This window comes from Emydura macquarii, unplaced genomic scaffold (genome assembly GCF_026122565.2).
Source record: "Emydura macquarii macquarii isolate MOO-44397 ecotype Brisbane River unplaced genomic scaffold, CSIRO-AGI_Emac_v2 contig_3647, whole genome shotgun sequence".
Classification (NCBI taxonomy): Eukaryota; Metazoa; Chordata; order Testudines; family Chelidae; genus Emydura; species Emydura macquarii.
Genome location: NW_027133784.1, coordinates 567,755 through 582,523, shown reverse-complemented (window position 1 = coordinate 582,523; position 14,769 = coordinate 567,755). Strand labels below are relative to the sequence as shown.

The 14,769-nt window shown below is 50.1% G+C and overlaps 2 protein-coding genes across 5 annotated transcripts in view; one reads left to right on the top strand and one right to left on the bottom strand.

Moving 5' to 3' along the window:
- Positions 1 to 1,289, top strand: part of FANCA (FA complementation group A) — a 52,783-nt gene extending 51,494 nt beyond the window's left edge. The window contains exons 41-43 of the mRNA XM_067536747.1: positions 140 to 296; positions 703 to 795; positions 1,156 to 1,289. Of these exons, the coding sequence (XP_067392848.1) occupies positions 140 to 296; positions 703 to 795; positions 1,156 to 1,263 (358 nt within the window). The 3' untranslated portion in view covers positions 1,264 to 1,289. The remainder of the gene's footprint in view (positions 1 to 139; positions 297 to 702; positions 796 to 1,155) is intronic.
- A 159-nt stretch (positions 1,290 to 1,448) lies between these two features.
- Positions 1,449 to 14,652, bottom strand: ZNF276 (zinc finger protein 276). 4 transcript variants are annotated; one of them, XM_067536753.1, is made up of 11 exons: positions 14,606 to 14,652; positions 10,305 to 10,614; positions 9,953 to 9,999; positions 8,715 to 9,212; positions 7,371 to 7,449; positions 6,043 to 6,123; positions 5,384 to 5,494; positions 5,231 to 5,306; positions 4,599 to 4,716; positions 4,155 to 4,254; positions 1,449 to 2,202 (listed from the first exon to the last, which is right to left on the bottom strand). In XM_067536753.1, exons 1-11 carry the CDS (start codon positions 14,607 to 14,609, stop codon positions 1,917 to 1,919), a joined length of 1,710 nt encoding a protein of 569 aa, XP_067392854.1. In that variant the 5' UTR covers positions 14,610 to 14,652; the 3' UTR covers positions 1,449 to 1,916. The 4 variants fall into 4 exon arrangements, with proteins under 4 accessions (XP_067392854.1, XP_067392851.1, XP_067392853.1 ...); XM_067536750.1 differs by lacking the exon at positions 14,606 to 14,652 and adding an exon at positions 13,673 to 14,070; XM_067536752.1 differs by lacking the exon at positions 14,606 to 14,652 and adding an exon at positions 13,673 to 14,070 and having other exon boundaries at positions 1,449 to 2,175.
- Positions 14,653 to 14,769: the final 117 nt, after the last annotated feature.

The window sequence follows — 14,769 nt, the reverse complement described above, 5'->3', positions numbered from 1 at the left end:
AGTTAGTTTTCAAATGGGGTGGTGAAAATGCTGGATGCACCTTTGCCCCCCGTTTCTTTAAAACTGTATGGTAAGATGCTGTTACTTGAGGCTTCCTCTTGCGCTGTACTAATTCCGTACCTTGTGTAATTCTCTCTAGCCTTATCCCCTGCTTTCACCAAAACCTACTTAATCGAGAGCCCACCTTCCTTTATGTCGCTGTTGACATGTATATCCAGCTACTTCGACTCTACACAGAAGGGAAGAATCCTGAAAGATCAGCTCAGGAGGGACAAAGCCTCCACAGCCCGAAGCATGTGAGTGGTGGTCATTCTCTTCCCTTACCTAACTGAATTTTACTTTTAAGTCTCCTAGCCCCAAGACCTTTTATTCACTTGCCTGTACAACGTATATTTACTTTTTGAAATGGCTGACATAGTTGATACTTGTAGAGCACCCAACTCACTGAGGCCTGGAGGTGCCATAGTCGTACAAGAATGATCAAAGTTGAGTGCTGTCATAAAATAGACACATCTATCAACCTTGCTAATAGAGAACCTTCGAATGCACTTTATCCTACTTACTTCAACAGGTGTGTAAAAATTAAAGTACCTAAACACTTGTAAAAGTCAACATGCTTTTTAATTAAAGCTGAAAGCATAGACTAGATTTCAAGTGACTATACTTTGTCCTGAACCTGCTGATACAATGTCTTTTCATTAGGTGGATTCTTTAGAGGTGATAACAAAGGCTCGTCAATTTCTACTACAATCAATTGCACGGTGCCCTAAAAAGAGCTTTATACATATACACCAGGTATGCTGAGTCATCCTTTTCACTTCGATCGAGTCCCCATAAGCTCCTGCACATCCTCCATTTAGTGTCTGCGTGCATGCAGCCCTCCGTTGTTTTTGCAAGACTACGCATGAACTAGCATTGTCCCCCAACCATATGGCATTAAACGTCACGTCCACAGTACTTCTCTGGCATCACAGCCCTACTGTTTGTGTAAGAGGCAGCTGTTGCCCAACCACACCATGCTGTCCCTCTTCTCTAGCTGAGGCAGGTTTTGGAAAAGTTTTCTATTAGGAGGCAAACTGAGCTGGTGCTGACCTTCACTTGCTTTGAAGAAGCAGTAACAAGCCTCTAATACCAGTTGCTTTTTTCCCCTCCCAGTTACTGGACCCCTGTGAAGAGTTTGACCCAGAGATGAAAGCTGCCCTCTTCTATTCCTGGAAGCCCACTGTAGCTGAGGATTTCTATGATGAACCAATCCTCTTCTGAGCGATGCTGGTGGAGAACTGTAGCCCAGGCAAGGGCAGTAGAGAGAGAGGTGACTAACTCTCTGCAGATGCAGAAAGAAATATTTGTGTACTAAGACACAGTTTTTGTAGAATCCAAAGAAATAGCTAGACAAGGAAAGTTATCAGCTGTTCTCCATCTTTGTAACCAGGACTACTGGGTTCAAATTACTTTGTAAATAATTTATTACAAGCAAAACCTTGAAGCTCTTGTTAACAATAAAAAGTAGGTTACAAATTTCTCTTTAGACTTGCTTTGGGAACTGCAATTTAAAACAAAGTCTAGTTTTAAGTCACTCCACTGTCCTGTATAACTGTAGACCCCTTGGAATGGGAACTACATACATGCCTGCAGTTTATGCAACTACTTAACTGATGTGGTACAACTTGGTTTCTATCACCATGTGGGAGAGTGTAGAATATCCATTCCCTTAAATTAGATGGAGACTGCTTAGTACAACACTGCTGAATTTGATATAAGCATGGAGAATCACAGCACAGTAAAAGCTTTTTTTCTGAGCAAGCTGAAGCTATTTCCACTGAGTTTTTGAGACTCTATTAAAATGTATATTAAAAATTCCCACTCTGCTGTATGGTTTATACAAGGTTGGATCCGTACGCACCTCCAGTAGCCCTTCAAGTAGGCTCCTGTTGTGCCGTCAGTTCTGGTTTTACAGCCTGGCTTTCCACAGTCCCTGGAGGATTCAACAGGAGAATCTGCTCAGGCTCCAGTGGCTTTGCTTTGTCCTGAGTCTGGGTCAGCGGATGCACCATGGACATGTGGACATTAAGGTTATGGGCCTTTTCAAAACGCTTTCCACACTGGTCACAGGCAAACTCCAGCTCTGTCTCAGCTTTGTGTTTGGTCATGTGATATTTGAGGGACGCTCGCTGCCTGCATTGGAAACCACAGATTTCACATCTGGAAAGCAAAACACAATTAGAGCAACAATACCAGGGCCCCTGCTACAGCTCAGCCTGTCAGGAGTTCATCCCAAGTAAGAAACTAGAATAACACTTTGCTGAATGAAAGAGACTGCATACCGATCTTCTGCGCCTACGCCATAGGAATCTGGGACAATCGGGTTAGAAATATGAAGAATAAGGTTGGTGGCAGCTGAGACTATTTCAGCACCACCATGGCACATCTCTTGTGCATGGGGTGGGCAGCTCAGTACAAGAAATGCTAAGCTACTGAAGGCATCTTATTCACCGATTCCAAGGCCAGAAGGGACCACGATGATCATCTAGTCTGACCTGATTAGCACAGGCTATAGACCAGGCATGGCCAAACTGCAGCTCAGGGAGCCCCCACGGCTCCTCCCTACCAGAGTAGTGGTGTCGGGGGAAGCTCAGGGCTTCTGCCCTGCACAGAGTGGGGTCTTGGGGCAGGGAGTTTGTATCTTGCAGCTCTCAAACTTCTGAAGATTATTGTACATGGCTCAGAGGATCAGTAAGTTTGGCTGCTCCTGCCTTAGACTGTTGGAATTATTTTGGGGCAGTTCTATCTTTTAGAAAAACATCCAGGCTTGATTTGAAAATTGCCAGAGATGGCAAATCCACCAAGTAAATTGTTACAATGTTTAAATACCTCTCTGTTAAAAATGTATATCTTATTTCCACTCAATGTCTAGCTTCAACTTCCAGCTTGTGGAGTGCTAGACCTTTCTCTGCTGCACCGAAGAGCCCATTGCTAAATAATTGTTCCCCCTGTAGATACTTACAGGCTGTAATTGTCACCCCTTAACCTTCTTTGTTAAACTAAATAGGGTGAGCTCTGAGTCTAGCACTCTAAGGCATGTTTTCTAATCCTTTACTCATTCTGGTTGCTCTTCTGACTCCTCCAATTTATCATCAACATCCCTTCTGAATTGTGGGCAGCAGACCTGTACACCATGTTCCAGCAGCAGTTGCACCAATGTCAAATACAGAGGTAAAATAACCTCTATGCTTCTACTTGAGATTCCCCTGTTTATGCATCCCAGGATCACATTCACTCTTTTGGCCACAGCATCATGGTAGGAGCTCGTGTTCAGCTGATTACCCACTACATCCCACAACTCTTTCAGAGTCACTGTTACCCCATCCTATAAGTATGGCCTACGTTCTTTGTTCCTAGATGTATACATTTACATTTATCCATATCAAAATGCAGAGTTTGCTTGTGCCCACTTTACCAAGTAATCCAGGTCGCTCTGGATCAGTGACCAGTCCTCATTATTTACCAATCCCCTAGTTTCTGTATCTACGGGGAGCTGAAGCAGGTAACTAGCTAGTTGGGCCAGCAGAGGGAGACTCAGTCACAGAAACCCAATTTACAGCCAGGCAATGTCTCCCTTTAATTACCCACCTCAGCCCCCTGCGAGGGCAGAGAAATCCCTACACTTCCTAGCACAGGCAGCAGGTCTATCAGGATCCTGTTTTCTAGGCACCCCAGGACATCATCCCATACAGCAGGACTTATGTTTATTTGAACTGTTCTGAATCTAAGTTCAGAGAAATCTCTAAATCAATTCCTTACCCTTGCTTTCAAAAGTTTGACAGCTACCTAATCCTCCTCCGCTTCCACACTGGATTTTCTGATGAAAAGAACGCCGTCTCTTACAGCAACTCCTGGATAGGGCCTTTTCTAAACATTTAATTATACACACCAATTTTTGCTACTCTGACTAGTGGAGGGAAATCGGACAGATTCCACGTTATGCTCGTCAATAGTCTTTAATCCAAGTTCTGTAGAGGCTTCAGGAAGACTGAACAAATAGGTCAAAGACCCTGTTTAAGAAGCTAGTAGGGCTTCACCTCTTAAAGGGGGTCCAAGTGGTGACCCTCGAGTCATTTATTTTATTACACCACCACCCATTTTATTGCACTTACTGGAGGGGCTTTGCTCCTGAGTGGCGCATCTGATGGACTGAGAGGTGTTTGCGTTGTTTGAAGGTCTGCCCACATTCATCACAGATATAATTCCGTACCTCTGCAGCGAGAACAGGGAAATGGTGAAGGAGTCGTGCATATTGTTAGCACCTCAAACACTGGTACCCAGAAGCCCATGTTTACCAGAAGCAATTTAAGCTAAACTGTGAATTTCAGCGCTCCTTGGCCAGCAGTAGCTCAAATCTTCCCAAAAGGTGGCATATCCTAGAGGCTATCTGTACCAAACTCCAAACAGTGAAGTGGGAGAAGGGGGGCGTTTTAGGCAAATACCACAGTGATAGGGTGGTTTCATACCCATCACAAGATCTTGGCACAGTGACGTCAGCATGCTCTTGCATAACACCCTCCTTTCAGCTGTGAGCAGCCGCTGTCCGCAGGAAGTACCTGTATGAATGAGCTTCACATGGCGCTGGAGGTACCGATCGATCATGAACACCTTGTTGCAGCCAGGGTGGGGACAAGGCCTCTCCCGAACTTCCTCATGATGCTCCTTTATGTGTTTCTAAAAATCAGGACGGGGGACGAGAGTCTTATACCCTACTGGGGTCAGAAGTTTTTTTTCCCCACTACAAAACAACTTCCCACTTCTAATCAGTAGTGTACACAGCACAAGCCAGAAAACTCTGGAAAAACCCAGCACTGCAGGCCTACACCTCAGATCTAGTTTCATTGTGGGAAACAACTCGAGCTTGCCTCCAAGCCAGAAACCCATCCCTTCTGTCGGACTTTAATAGAACATTCATAAGCCTCATTTCCGCCCCAAGCAGCACAATGGCCAGCAGCATTTCCAAAAGGGCTCCACAGCGAGACCAGTTCCTCTTTCCCCTGGGAATGGAATAAAGACCTGACCGTACAGGGGTCACCCAGCTGAACTATTCACCTTGACCCCTCCTCCCAGAGAAGGGAAAGGCATGCCTGAATGCCATTATTCTCTGCTCATATCAAAGCCTGCGTATCCCCTTTAATACCTCGCAGCGCGTACGCTGGAAATATGCACAAGTCACATGTTCACTTACCTTCATGCCGTCAGCCCCTCTGTACACCGCTGTGCATCCCTGGTAAGGACACTTGTAAATGGTAGGCAGTTCCTCTCTGAAAAGCAGAGAAATACTCCACTGAGACTGTGCTAATCTTGAAGGGCCCCACGCCTCATTGCTCAGTTTAGTTACCTTTCACATTTGATCTTTTTTTTCCATCCTGGTTTGGGTCCTGGCTTCTTTCTTATTTTGGGTTCGTCTGCCTTCTTCGCGTCTTTGTTTTCACTCTTTTTGTTGGACACCCTAAGGCAAAAAAACAGCAGCAACAGAAGAATGAGAATGTTTGAGATTTCATTTTTATTTAATTCCTCAAGTCTAATTGCACCTGAAAAAATGGCATGACTAGGCTCAGCAGTTTAACCTGAGAGTAACACAGCAAAGGTCTGGGGTGGGATGGAGAAGCAGACATGCTCTCTCAGCCTAGCATGAGACGATCTGCAGTACGCTGCCCTTCGGACGAGGGGACAAGGAACGTAATCCATGATAGATCACATTCACCGGCTGAGCAGCTCCGTGAACTATTATACTGGGCCATAGTAAGTCACTGCTAGGTGCCACCAAGTTGGGAAAGGAGTGAGGGAGATGCAGAGAGCTTAAGTTCTGAGTCAGGTGAGAGCAAAAATAAAGTCCTTCCCTTTGTTAGCCTCCCTCATCCCAAAAAACCCCAAACAAGCGTGTCCAGGGTCAGGGGAAACTTATGCTAATACCTGGGCTATACCCATTCTGAGTATAAACAGAGGCACCAGTCCCAAGTCCCCCATTAATACAGCAAAGTAAAAAAAGCCCCTTACTTCTTTTCTGGATAAGGCTCAAAGGAGTCATCTGAAGATTGCATGTTTCTCTTATCATTTTCCTCTTCACTTAAGAAGTCTCTGAGAAAGAGAAGAAACTTTATTATGCATGGTTTGGACGAACCCTCAGCACTAATGCTCCAACGTGCCGGTTTCTTTAGCAATCATCGATATTTGTTCTTTAATCTCCTGCACAAAAAATTCAAGGCAACCGATGCTGCAAAATATTCTCCCACATCAAGACGAGTAACACATGAAACTGCAGCCCAGCAAGCATAAAAATAATATTGTTATGAGAAAAAAGTCTGGCCATGCAGTTAAAGAGATTTGTTGGAAGGGTGGAACTGTCCCAGCCGAACTCTACAATAGGAAAGGCACTTCTGCAGAGCAAGACCATAATACTATTGTTCTGACACAAGGATAATTACTCTGCAGCTCATTCCACATCTTCCTCACTAACACCAGCCCAGGAGGCCTGGGCTCTTTATCCTGCCTACATAAACAGAGACAATTCTGGGATCAAGAAGGAGATAACAGAATCTCATGGCATTTTTCAGGCTCTCACCTAAATTCGCTAATTAGGCTTGCGAAAGGCAGATTAGTACATTTGACCCAAAGCAATTATACTAAGTGGTCACTTATTTAGGCACTTCACTGTAGACACCCTCTTTTGGAAACCTGGGCCTAATCTTCTCCCAGTGTTATGGGGGTTATGATGATCACAGAGTGTCTGATTCACTACCACTCTGCAATGTCACATCACGTACTCCTTTTGTAAGTACAAACAAGATTTCTCTGTAAGTGCACTCTGCTCTCTGACAGCCAAGATGGATTCTCCTTTGGGTATCCGCAGCAATGAGCATGCTGGAATCCAGGCTCTCAGGTGCTGGAAATGAGAATGAACTATAAGGCAAAATAGACGCTGTAAGAGTTTGCCGTGCAGGCAATCCTCTCACCAGACCCAGCACAGAGCAGGGCAATACAAACTGCCATTGTGACAGTTGTGTTCAGCCCAAAGGGTCCTTGAAAGGCACACAGGGCAGCTCTGCTGGGAAATTCTTGTTCAGAAGCTGCTAAAAGCATCCATCCGGGACGCCAAAGGCCATTTAAAGAAAAACAAGACAAGTGGGAAAAACAAATCCAAGATGTCGGCTTCGAGAGCTTTTATCAAGATCACTAAATGAAATCAGTCTGTGTCAGATGCTGGGTCCCAGGGAGGAAGGGGGCTCCAGTGACCAGGTCACGCTGTGGAGAATGATTTCCCCAGGCTGGTTATTTTCATGTTTGCAAAGAACATTTAGGCTATTTTAAACCCACTCTTCTCTCACCCCTCAGAAAGGTCACTGAACTCGTCTTTTACCCGCTCATCCGACGTTGAAGACAGAACCTGCTTCCCACTCAACTGTCCTAGGAAATAAAGGAGAACACAGCACATTACAAACAAAAAGCAGCTAAAAGAAGCCAGCAAACATTGGCGAATTCATTCATAGCAGCTCGTTACATACACTCTTTGAGGATGGGCTAACCACACATGTCAAACCAAACTCCTTGCGACTGCAGGCCTTCACCTCCTATGCTCCAGGAACTGGTATGGATCCCTTTTGCCCCAGTGCCCATGTGAACACCCTTGATTCTAGATTCCAGTTTCTGATGTGTGCTTGTAATATATCTGACACTAAGAAGCTTTCAATTACATTTCCTCTTGTCAGCACCAGAAAGCCTCACTCACGCCATTTTCAAGTGCATGATCCTGGAAAACAAGGTGGAGTCACCCCAGCCTACCGGTTGGAAGTCAGGAGATGAGCCCCAACTGTGTCACATGGCACTTTGAGAAGGGACAAGAGATTAAGGTGCCAGAGCAGGCCTAGAGGGTGAATGGAAGCAGCTCTCTCAACACCAAGTACTTATTTGTCCAATGCTGGAATCTTTCCCGTGAATGTCCGAGGGCAGTCACCAGCCTCTCTCTGGTTTACCTTTACCACACCTTGTTGTGCTGGCTGAGAGAACGCAAGTCCATCCACGCAGCAGCTCAGGGACCCACCTTTTATTCACTAGCAATAAGTCACTACAGCAGTAGTAGCACAGGGCCGAGGAGCCACACAACGGAACTAACAGCTGCATTCGATTTCCAACCCTGTGTACAAATGGTTCCCTCTAAAATGTCAGCACACGCCCCGTGGAAAAGTCAGAGAAATGCATAAAGAGGGCTCCCAGATTGCAGAGGGGCAACCTTTATCAACAGAATACATTTAGCTCATATAGCACTTTTCATCCTCTCCACTGGGGCATATGCAAGTCTCATCCCTTTCCACAGCCGGGGAAACTTGGGTACAAAGAGGCAAAGTGACTTGCTCAAGGCCACAGAGCAAGTCAGTAGCGAAGAGCTATGATTTGATGCTAAGTATTTCCGGCACCCAGTCCTGTGTTGAGAGGCCCAATGTCCACTTTTTTTTTTTTAAATACACTTCCTTTCTGCAAAGGTCAGTTTCTAACATCAACATGGACTGAGTTTTAGGTGCTGTCCAGAGTGAGATTTCCACTGGTGTCTGTGCCATCCTGGAGGATACAGCACAGTCAGGAAGTTCTGCATGGACCCAGCCTCTGAGTCAGGGGAAAAGGGCCTTCACCATTCCCCACACCTTTGGAAGTCATGTTTTAGGCAGATCTCTTACCTGGGGTGCTGCTCAGTGGAGAGGCTGACTGGGGCAGATTTTTCTCCTGTGAAGACACTGCACTATCCAGTTGTGAATGAGATGAATTCCTATTCTGTGGCAACTGATTCTCTGAGCTTAGTGGCTCCGATGTGGTCCCTCTGTTGACTGGCTGCTGGCAAGAGGTTGTCCTTGCTGGGGCAAGCGGAGGCGTGGGAGCAGAGACAGCTCCAGCATTGTCTGCACTTGCCCCGTTGTCAGTCAAACGCTGTGCTGTGCTCTTGTTCCATTCCCATGTAACAGACAAGGCATTATCGACAAGCACTGTGCTGCAATCAGAATCAGTATCCATAACATAGTCGTGCCCATTTCCACAGCCCCACACAGCTCGAATTATCCCACAGTACTCGGAAGATAACACACTCTGCAGGCTTGGCACAGACTGGCAGTTCCCCGCATGGCTGTGGGTCCATGTAACCAAATTATGCAGGCACTGGGGGCTGGATGTGATCAGGTCTACTGTTCAAATGGGAAAGAAAAGCATGCAAGCAGTTAGTTGCTTTGGCAGTACTAGACTGCCAAACGGTGCTTGTACCCACTTGCATACCACGGGGATAGGCATGGCACAATGACCCAGATAGATACCCAAAACAACCCAACAGCTAAGACGAACCGATTAAAAAAGACCTGAAAAGCGTGGCTGTGAAACATCCAGAGTTGAGAGGGGAGCTCACACAGGCAGAGGACCCAGAATTACTTTTTAAAAGAATGTATCGAGTGGAATTCTTAATGGACCGGTTTAAAGAAAGAATCTGACAACTCAGGAATACTACAAAGCCGTTTTCTGCCTCTTCGCTGGGTTTGAGGGACTTCTGGGCAAACGAGCCCAACTATACTCAGTGCCATCCCTCTTCCTCTCTGTGTGCACACTGCTGCCTCTTCACTTTCAGCTTTGCTGCGGCCCTGACTGGAATACACCCTGGTGTGGAACCTGACAGGAGAGCGTACAGGCGAGATCCCCGAGCAGTGCACGAGAACAACATCCTCATCTAGTGCACGAAGTACAAGTGACCATGACAGTGACACTGACTACACACACAACTGTTAAATGTACAAAAGGAATAAACCGAAGGGAACTTTTTTAAATGACCAGATTTCAAGTTAGGGGCATCTCCTCTGAGTGTCCAGTAGAAAACCCAAAACCCTTCTTAGACAGGATCACCGAGAAAACAGTTCTGATAATTCTGTCCTGCACTTACCCAAGCAGGGGGCTTCTGTATCTGGCTGAGGCGGCACATCAGGGCTCCTATGCACAAAACAAAAGCAGCATAAGAAGCAGCAATTCCTGGGAGTCAGAGAACCAGGAACATAATAGTAGCTACAGACAGGGCATTAACAAAACGTTTTTTATCTAAATGTGGCAGTAGCAGGTAAAGGATCGCATGCAGTCTGCACAGCAAACAGATTCACCCATTTGCTGTTTTCAGCTGCTAAAAATACATCCTGTCCCAGGAGTTCACTGTCTGGAAATTCCACCAGTAAACTAACAGCATGTACAAATATACTGAAATGTATTACTTGAAAAAAGAATTAAAAAAACTCAACACATACTTTCCTTTTGACCTTATATGGCCTGTGGGAGATGCATTCACCCTCTGAATAAAAGTCTTGAGGACGCTACGACATTTGTAAAACTGGGCATGGCATTTCTTGCAGACATATTGCGGGAGAGCAGGATCTTGTCGCACCGCTACCCCAACCAGTCGCTGGAAATCGGTGAAGAACACTTGATCCACACGTCGCTGCTTCTCCGAGTTCTCTCCCGTTACAGGAACCTTCCCAAAAGCATTCCGCAAGCTTCTGGAGGAAAACTTCCCATGGCAGAGTCGGCAGTATCCTGTGTTCAGGGCTCTACCAAGTCCTACGTAAGAAGGAGTGATGAAAAGAAATCAGTTTTTAACCAATGCACAGGGACTGTCATGTGTGTGTACCGCACCTAACACAAACATGGCCCTTGGGTGTTACCACAGTATAAATGTTCAACAACAACAACTTCAGTCTAAGTCAGTGCTCTGCCTTAAGAGTCTTGGGTTCAGAGCAATCAGAGGACTCCTTCACTCCCGCCCAAGATCGAGGTAATGATGTCAGAGGCATGCCTGCTGAGATAAAGGAACAGCTGCATTTCAGACGCTAGCAAACATTGCTGTGTAAACCTGTGCTAAGAACAAGACGCAAGGACACACCAGTGAGATAGGATTAAGCAGCACGTCGGTGCACAAACGTGCACATCTCCTGCCCCTCTGGAGTTCATCCACCCCCAAGGGATTACTTCAAAGCAACACACTCAAGGACTGAGCAGCCTGCGTCCCCCACTCTCCCACCTACCAGCCCCACACCGTGCCTGAGAGTCACACTCCATCCTCCGGTGCCAGCCCGCTGCATTCCTGCTGAATTACTGCGCAAAGAGGGTTTTGGTTCTGCCCTTACACAAAGTGACAGCTACGAAGCGTCAGCAGCCGGGACAAGCCTCTCCCAAAAACAAACTCCTGGGGGTGGGGAGGGGGAAGGAATACGATGCATCTGTATCCATTTATACCCCATCTGACTACAGGTCACACGCTGACTTCTGTCCACGTGTGCCCACCCGGCACCTGACCCAGCAACGGAACACAGAAGAGATTTCTGCCGCTGCCGCGCATCTCTGAGAAGCTAGTGCAACCTTTGAAATCTTTGTTTCACAGTGGGTTGCATGCACATGTGCAAGTCACATAACCCAAGCGTGATCAGCAATAACTCAGGCCCTAGCGAACTTGTGTTACAATTAATAGGTGTGCTTAGCCCGCCTGACACTGTCTCCAGAACACGCATGGACACCCGGGCTTGTCAGTGTAACAGAGATGACATCAAAACAGAATCATAGGCTGCATCAGGAAAGACAGGGGACCTTCCCCAACTGCTCAGCCTTACCCTTGGCCTCTCTACGCCATCCCTGCACCCTGGCTTCTCCTGTGCCTGAAACCCCACCAGGCGCATCTGAGTGCGCAGTCAAGTGTCATAGGCTCTGGGGTTTTGCACCCAGAGGGATTACATCCCAATGAGCATACTAAATCACTGGAAGGGTGGGATGTGGGAGCAGCTGCCAACCCTACTGATACCAGGAAATCCAAGCAGTAATCTAGGGCAGTCAGCTCGCCCGTGTCTGCACTGAAGAGTTGACTGCACAATCTTCTGCAGCAGTTGCTGCACTCAGTAGTAAAAGCCCACGCTGTTCAATTCGGAGTTTCTTTACAGACACAAAAAAGCTCAACCACCACCAACGGCTTTTGGGCTTTTGTCCAGTTTTATCACTAGCTACCTTACAAATGTTACAGCCTGACTTCATGCCTAACTGTCTTTGCTTTGAAAATTGTCTTTGCTTCCAACAATGTAGCTTTTTCAGGTATAACTATCAACCCCCACTACCGTACATGAGTTAAACATCAGAAATGCAGAATCACTGCACTAGACAAGGCCAATTGTCGATGGAGTCCAGTATCTGGGGCTTCAGAGGAAGGCTTAACAACCCTCCCTTCCTCCCACACACTTACTGTAGTGCACTGTCAAGTAGAGTACTTCCTGACCGCAGCTGGTGACCAGTTTATGCCTGGAAGCATGACAATTGATAAGCCTTCTAAGTTTTATCCTACCTCCTGTAACTTTCATATCTATTATATAATGGCTGTGGGTGCGTGTACATGTGCACACATCTTTAAATGCTAAAAGGTTTAGACCATCTGTGCCCCATCATGATGATTTTATTCTACCCCACAACTAAATGACCTTAACTTGCTGCAGACTTTACATTTCATTCAGACAGACAACTTCCTAATTCTGCTTTTCTCAGCAGATTTCTAGTCACACAATCTTGAACATCCAGTGAGATGTTCCCCATTTCTCTCTCTTTTTTTCCTGAAGGTGTGTCACCCTGCCAGTGGATAAACGTCTTCTCAGACACGCACAGCGGGGTACTTGTGCTCCACCGGCAGAAGCAGAGCTGCTCCCAGTATTCACCCAGAGAATGAGACGACCTGCCATTCACCAAAACAGGCTCTGAGGACAACACAGCTACCAGTCCAAATCCAATCCCATCTCCCGTGAGTAGAATTGGCAGATGACGGGCTTCCTGCCCCTTTCCTTGCTTTTTTGATTGTGCGCTGGATGTAGAGTTACTCCGCTCCTCTCCCGGCCAACAGAAACCAAAGCAGAGAGAGTATTTCCTGCCTTAAAGAAGGCCGGACCAGCAGCCCCGCAACGGGCGTCAGGCAGGCCACAGTCGGCTGCTCCCACAGCTCGCCTGTCCTGCGGGGTTCTCCCTGGTTGTCAGAGTTTACCCAGATCAAGACCCTGCCAGGCCAGCTCTTCCTTTCCTGAGGCCGGCTGTCCCTAGCACCGCGCAGCATGTGCTAAAGACCTGCCCTCGCCCTCTGTGCTGCGTTCAGAGGAGGTAGGGTACAGAGCGGCAGTGCACGCAGCCAGCCCAAGGCAGAGAAGCCATTTGTGCCCCGGAGCCTCCCTCCCAGCGCTGGCAGAGCGCTGCTGCTCCCCAGGGCAGGGACTGCGCCCCACGGCAGCAGGCGGGTGCGTGGCAAAGGGCCCCCCCCCACAACCGACCTGCGTCTCCTCCTCCCCTCCCGTCCCGGCTGGGCGGATGGGATCTCCTGCTACCCCGGGGCAGCGGGGCGCAGGGGCCGGCTCCGCCTGGCCCCCTTCTCCTGGGGCGAGCGGCAGCTCCGCGGGGCGGGCTGTGCGGCACGGGGCTGCTCCCGGGGGGCGGGCCGGACGCCACGGTGAGAGGCGCACTAGCAAACCCCCGCGCGGGTGCGTGGGTGGGGGGAGCCGCCCTCCGGAGACCGGCAGCGCCAAGGGCGCAGGGACTCGCGCGGGGGCAGCCGGCCCCGGCAGCGGCTCGGGCTCCCGGCGGGCCCCGCCCCGACACCCACCTGCCTCCTCGGCCCCGTCCGCCGGCTCGGGCTGCGCCGGGGCCCAGCGCGCCCCCTGCCCCGCCCCGGCCGCCGCCTCCTCCTCCTGCTGGGCAGGGCGGCCCCGGCCGCCGAGGGGCCCGCCCCGGCTCTTGGCCTCGGCCCGGGGCTCCGGCCTGCACCCGCCGGCGGGAGACAGGAACCGGCCGCGCCGATCCCGCTTCATCGCCGCCGCCGCCCAGGGCCCGGTGCGGGCATCCCCGCCTGCCTCCCGCCTCGGCGCTCGGGGGCAGCGCCGGCCCACAGCGGCCCCTGGCGGCCCGGAGGAGCGCAGCGCGGAACGGCCGGGCGCTCCCACCGCCGCCCCACGCGCGGAGCGCCGGAGCGCAAACGGAGACCGCCGCCGCCGCGAGTTTCCGGCTCCCGCGCGCGGAGCAGCCGGGCCGGGCTCCGCCTGAGCCACCCCACGCGTGTCGCGGCCCCGCGCCCCCCTGTTCTCGTGTCTCCAGCCCCGGGGAGCTCAGGCAGGAGCCAGCTTCCAGCCCGGCCGCAGAGCCCAGCCGCACGCTCGGGTCCTGCAGAGGGGAGGGTGGCGGGGGCACCCACGCGAGCTGTGCCCAGGCTCCAGGCGCTGCCGTGGGTGGCCCCAGCCCACTGCAGGCTCCTCTCTCTGCAGCTGCTCCCCCGCCTCACTCGGCCCCAGCTCCAGCTGTCCTGTGTCAGGAAAGCCCGGCCCGCCTGCCCCGTGGGGTTACGGCCAGGGAGATCGTGCGTGTGTCCGCCCGCCGGCTGGGTTTGGCAGCTGGTTTCTGTCAGCCCGCGGGCCAGGGCTCAGGGCCAGGGCAGACCCCTTCTGCGCAGCGCTACCCACCCACCCGCGCGGGGGTCGCGCCCCTGCTGCTCGCTCTGGGCCCGGCTCTAATTCACACAGCCTGGCCGGTCCCATCCGCTCACCCATCGGCCACACGCGCCTTTCCCTCCCACCAGCAGCTGCTCTGCCCCGCCGGCTGGTCCTGCGTGGGGGGCGGTTCCCTCCGTGGAAATAGGGGCCTGGGAGCCAGCCTGCCTGCTCCCCCTTTACCCCCCCCCCCACGCCCCTTCCTCCGCCGGCTGAGCCG

Excerpts from the sequence above, each read along its gene's own strand:
- ZNF276 (XM_067536750.1), bottom strand. The coding sequence starts at position 13,877 with ATGAAGCGGGATCGGCGCGGCCGGTTCCTGTCTCCCGCCGGCGGGTGC. Across the intron at positions 10,615-13,672 it reads GGACGGGGCCGAGGAGGCAG|GACTTGGTAGAGCCCTGAAC; the intron begins GTGGGTGTCGGG and ends CTTCTTACGTAG. Across the intron at positions 4,255-4,598 it reads TGTGAAGCTCATTCATACAG|AGGTACGGAATTATATCTGT; the intron begins GTACTTCCTGCG and ends TTCTCGCTGCAG.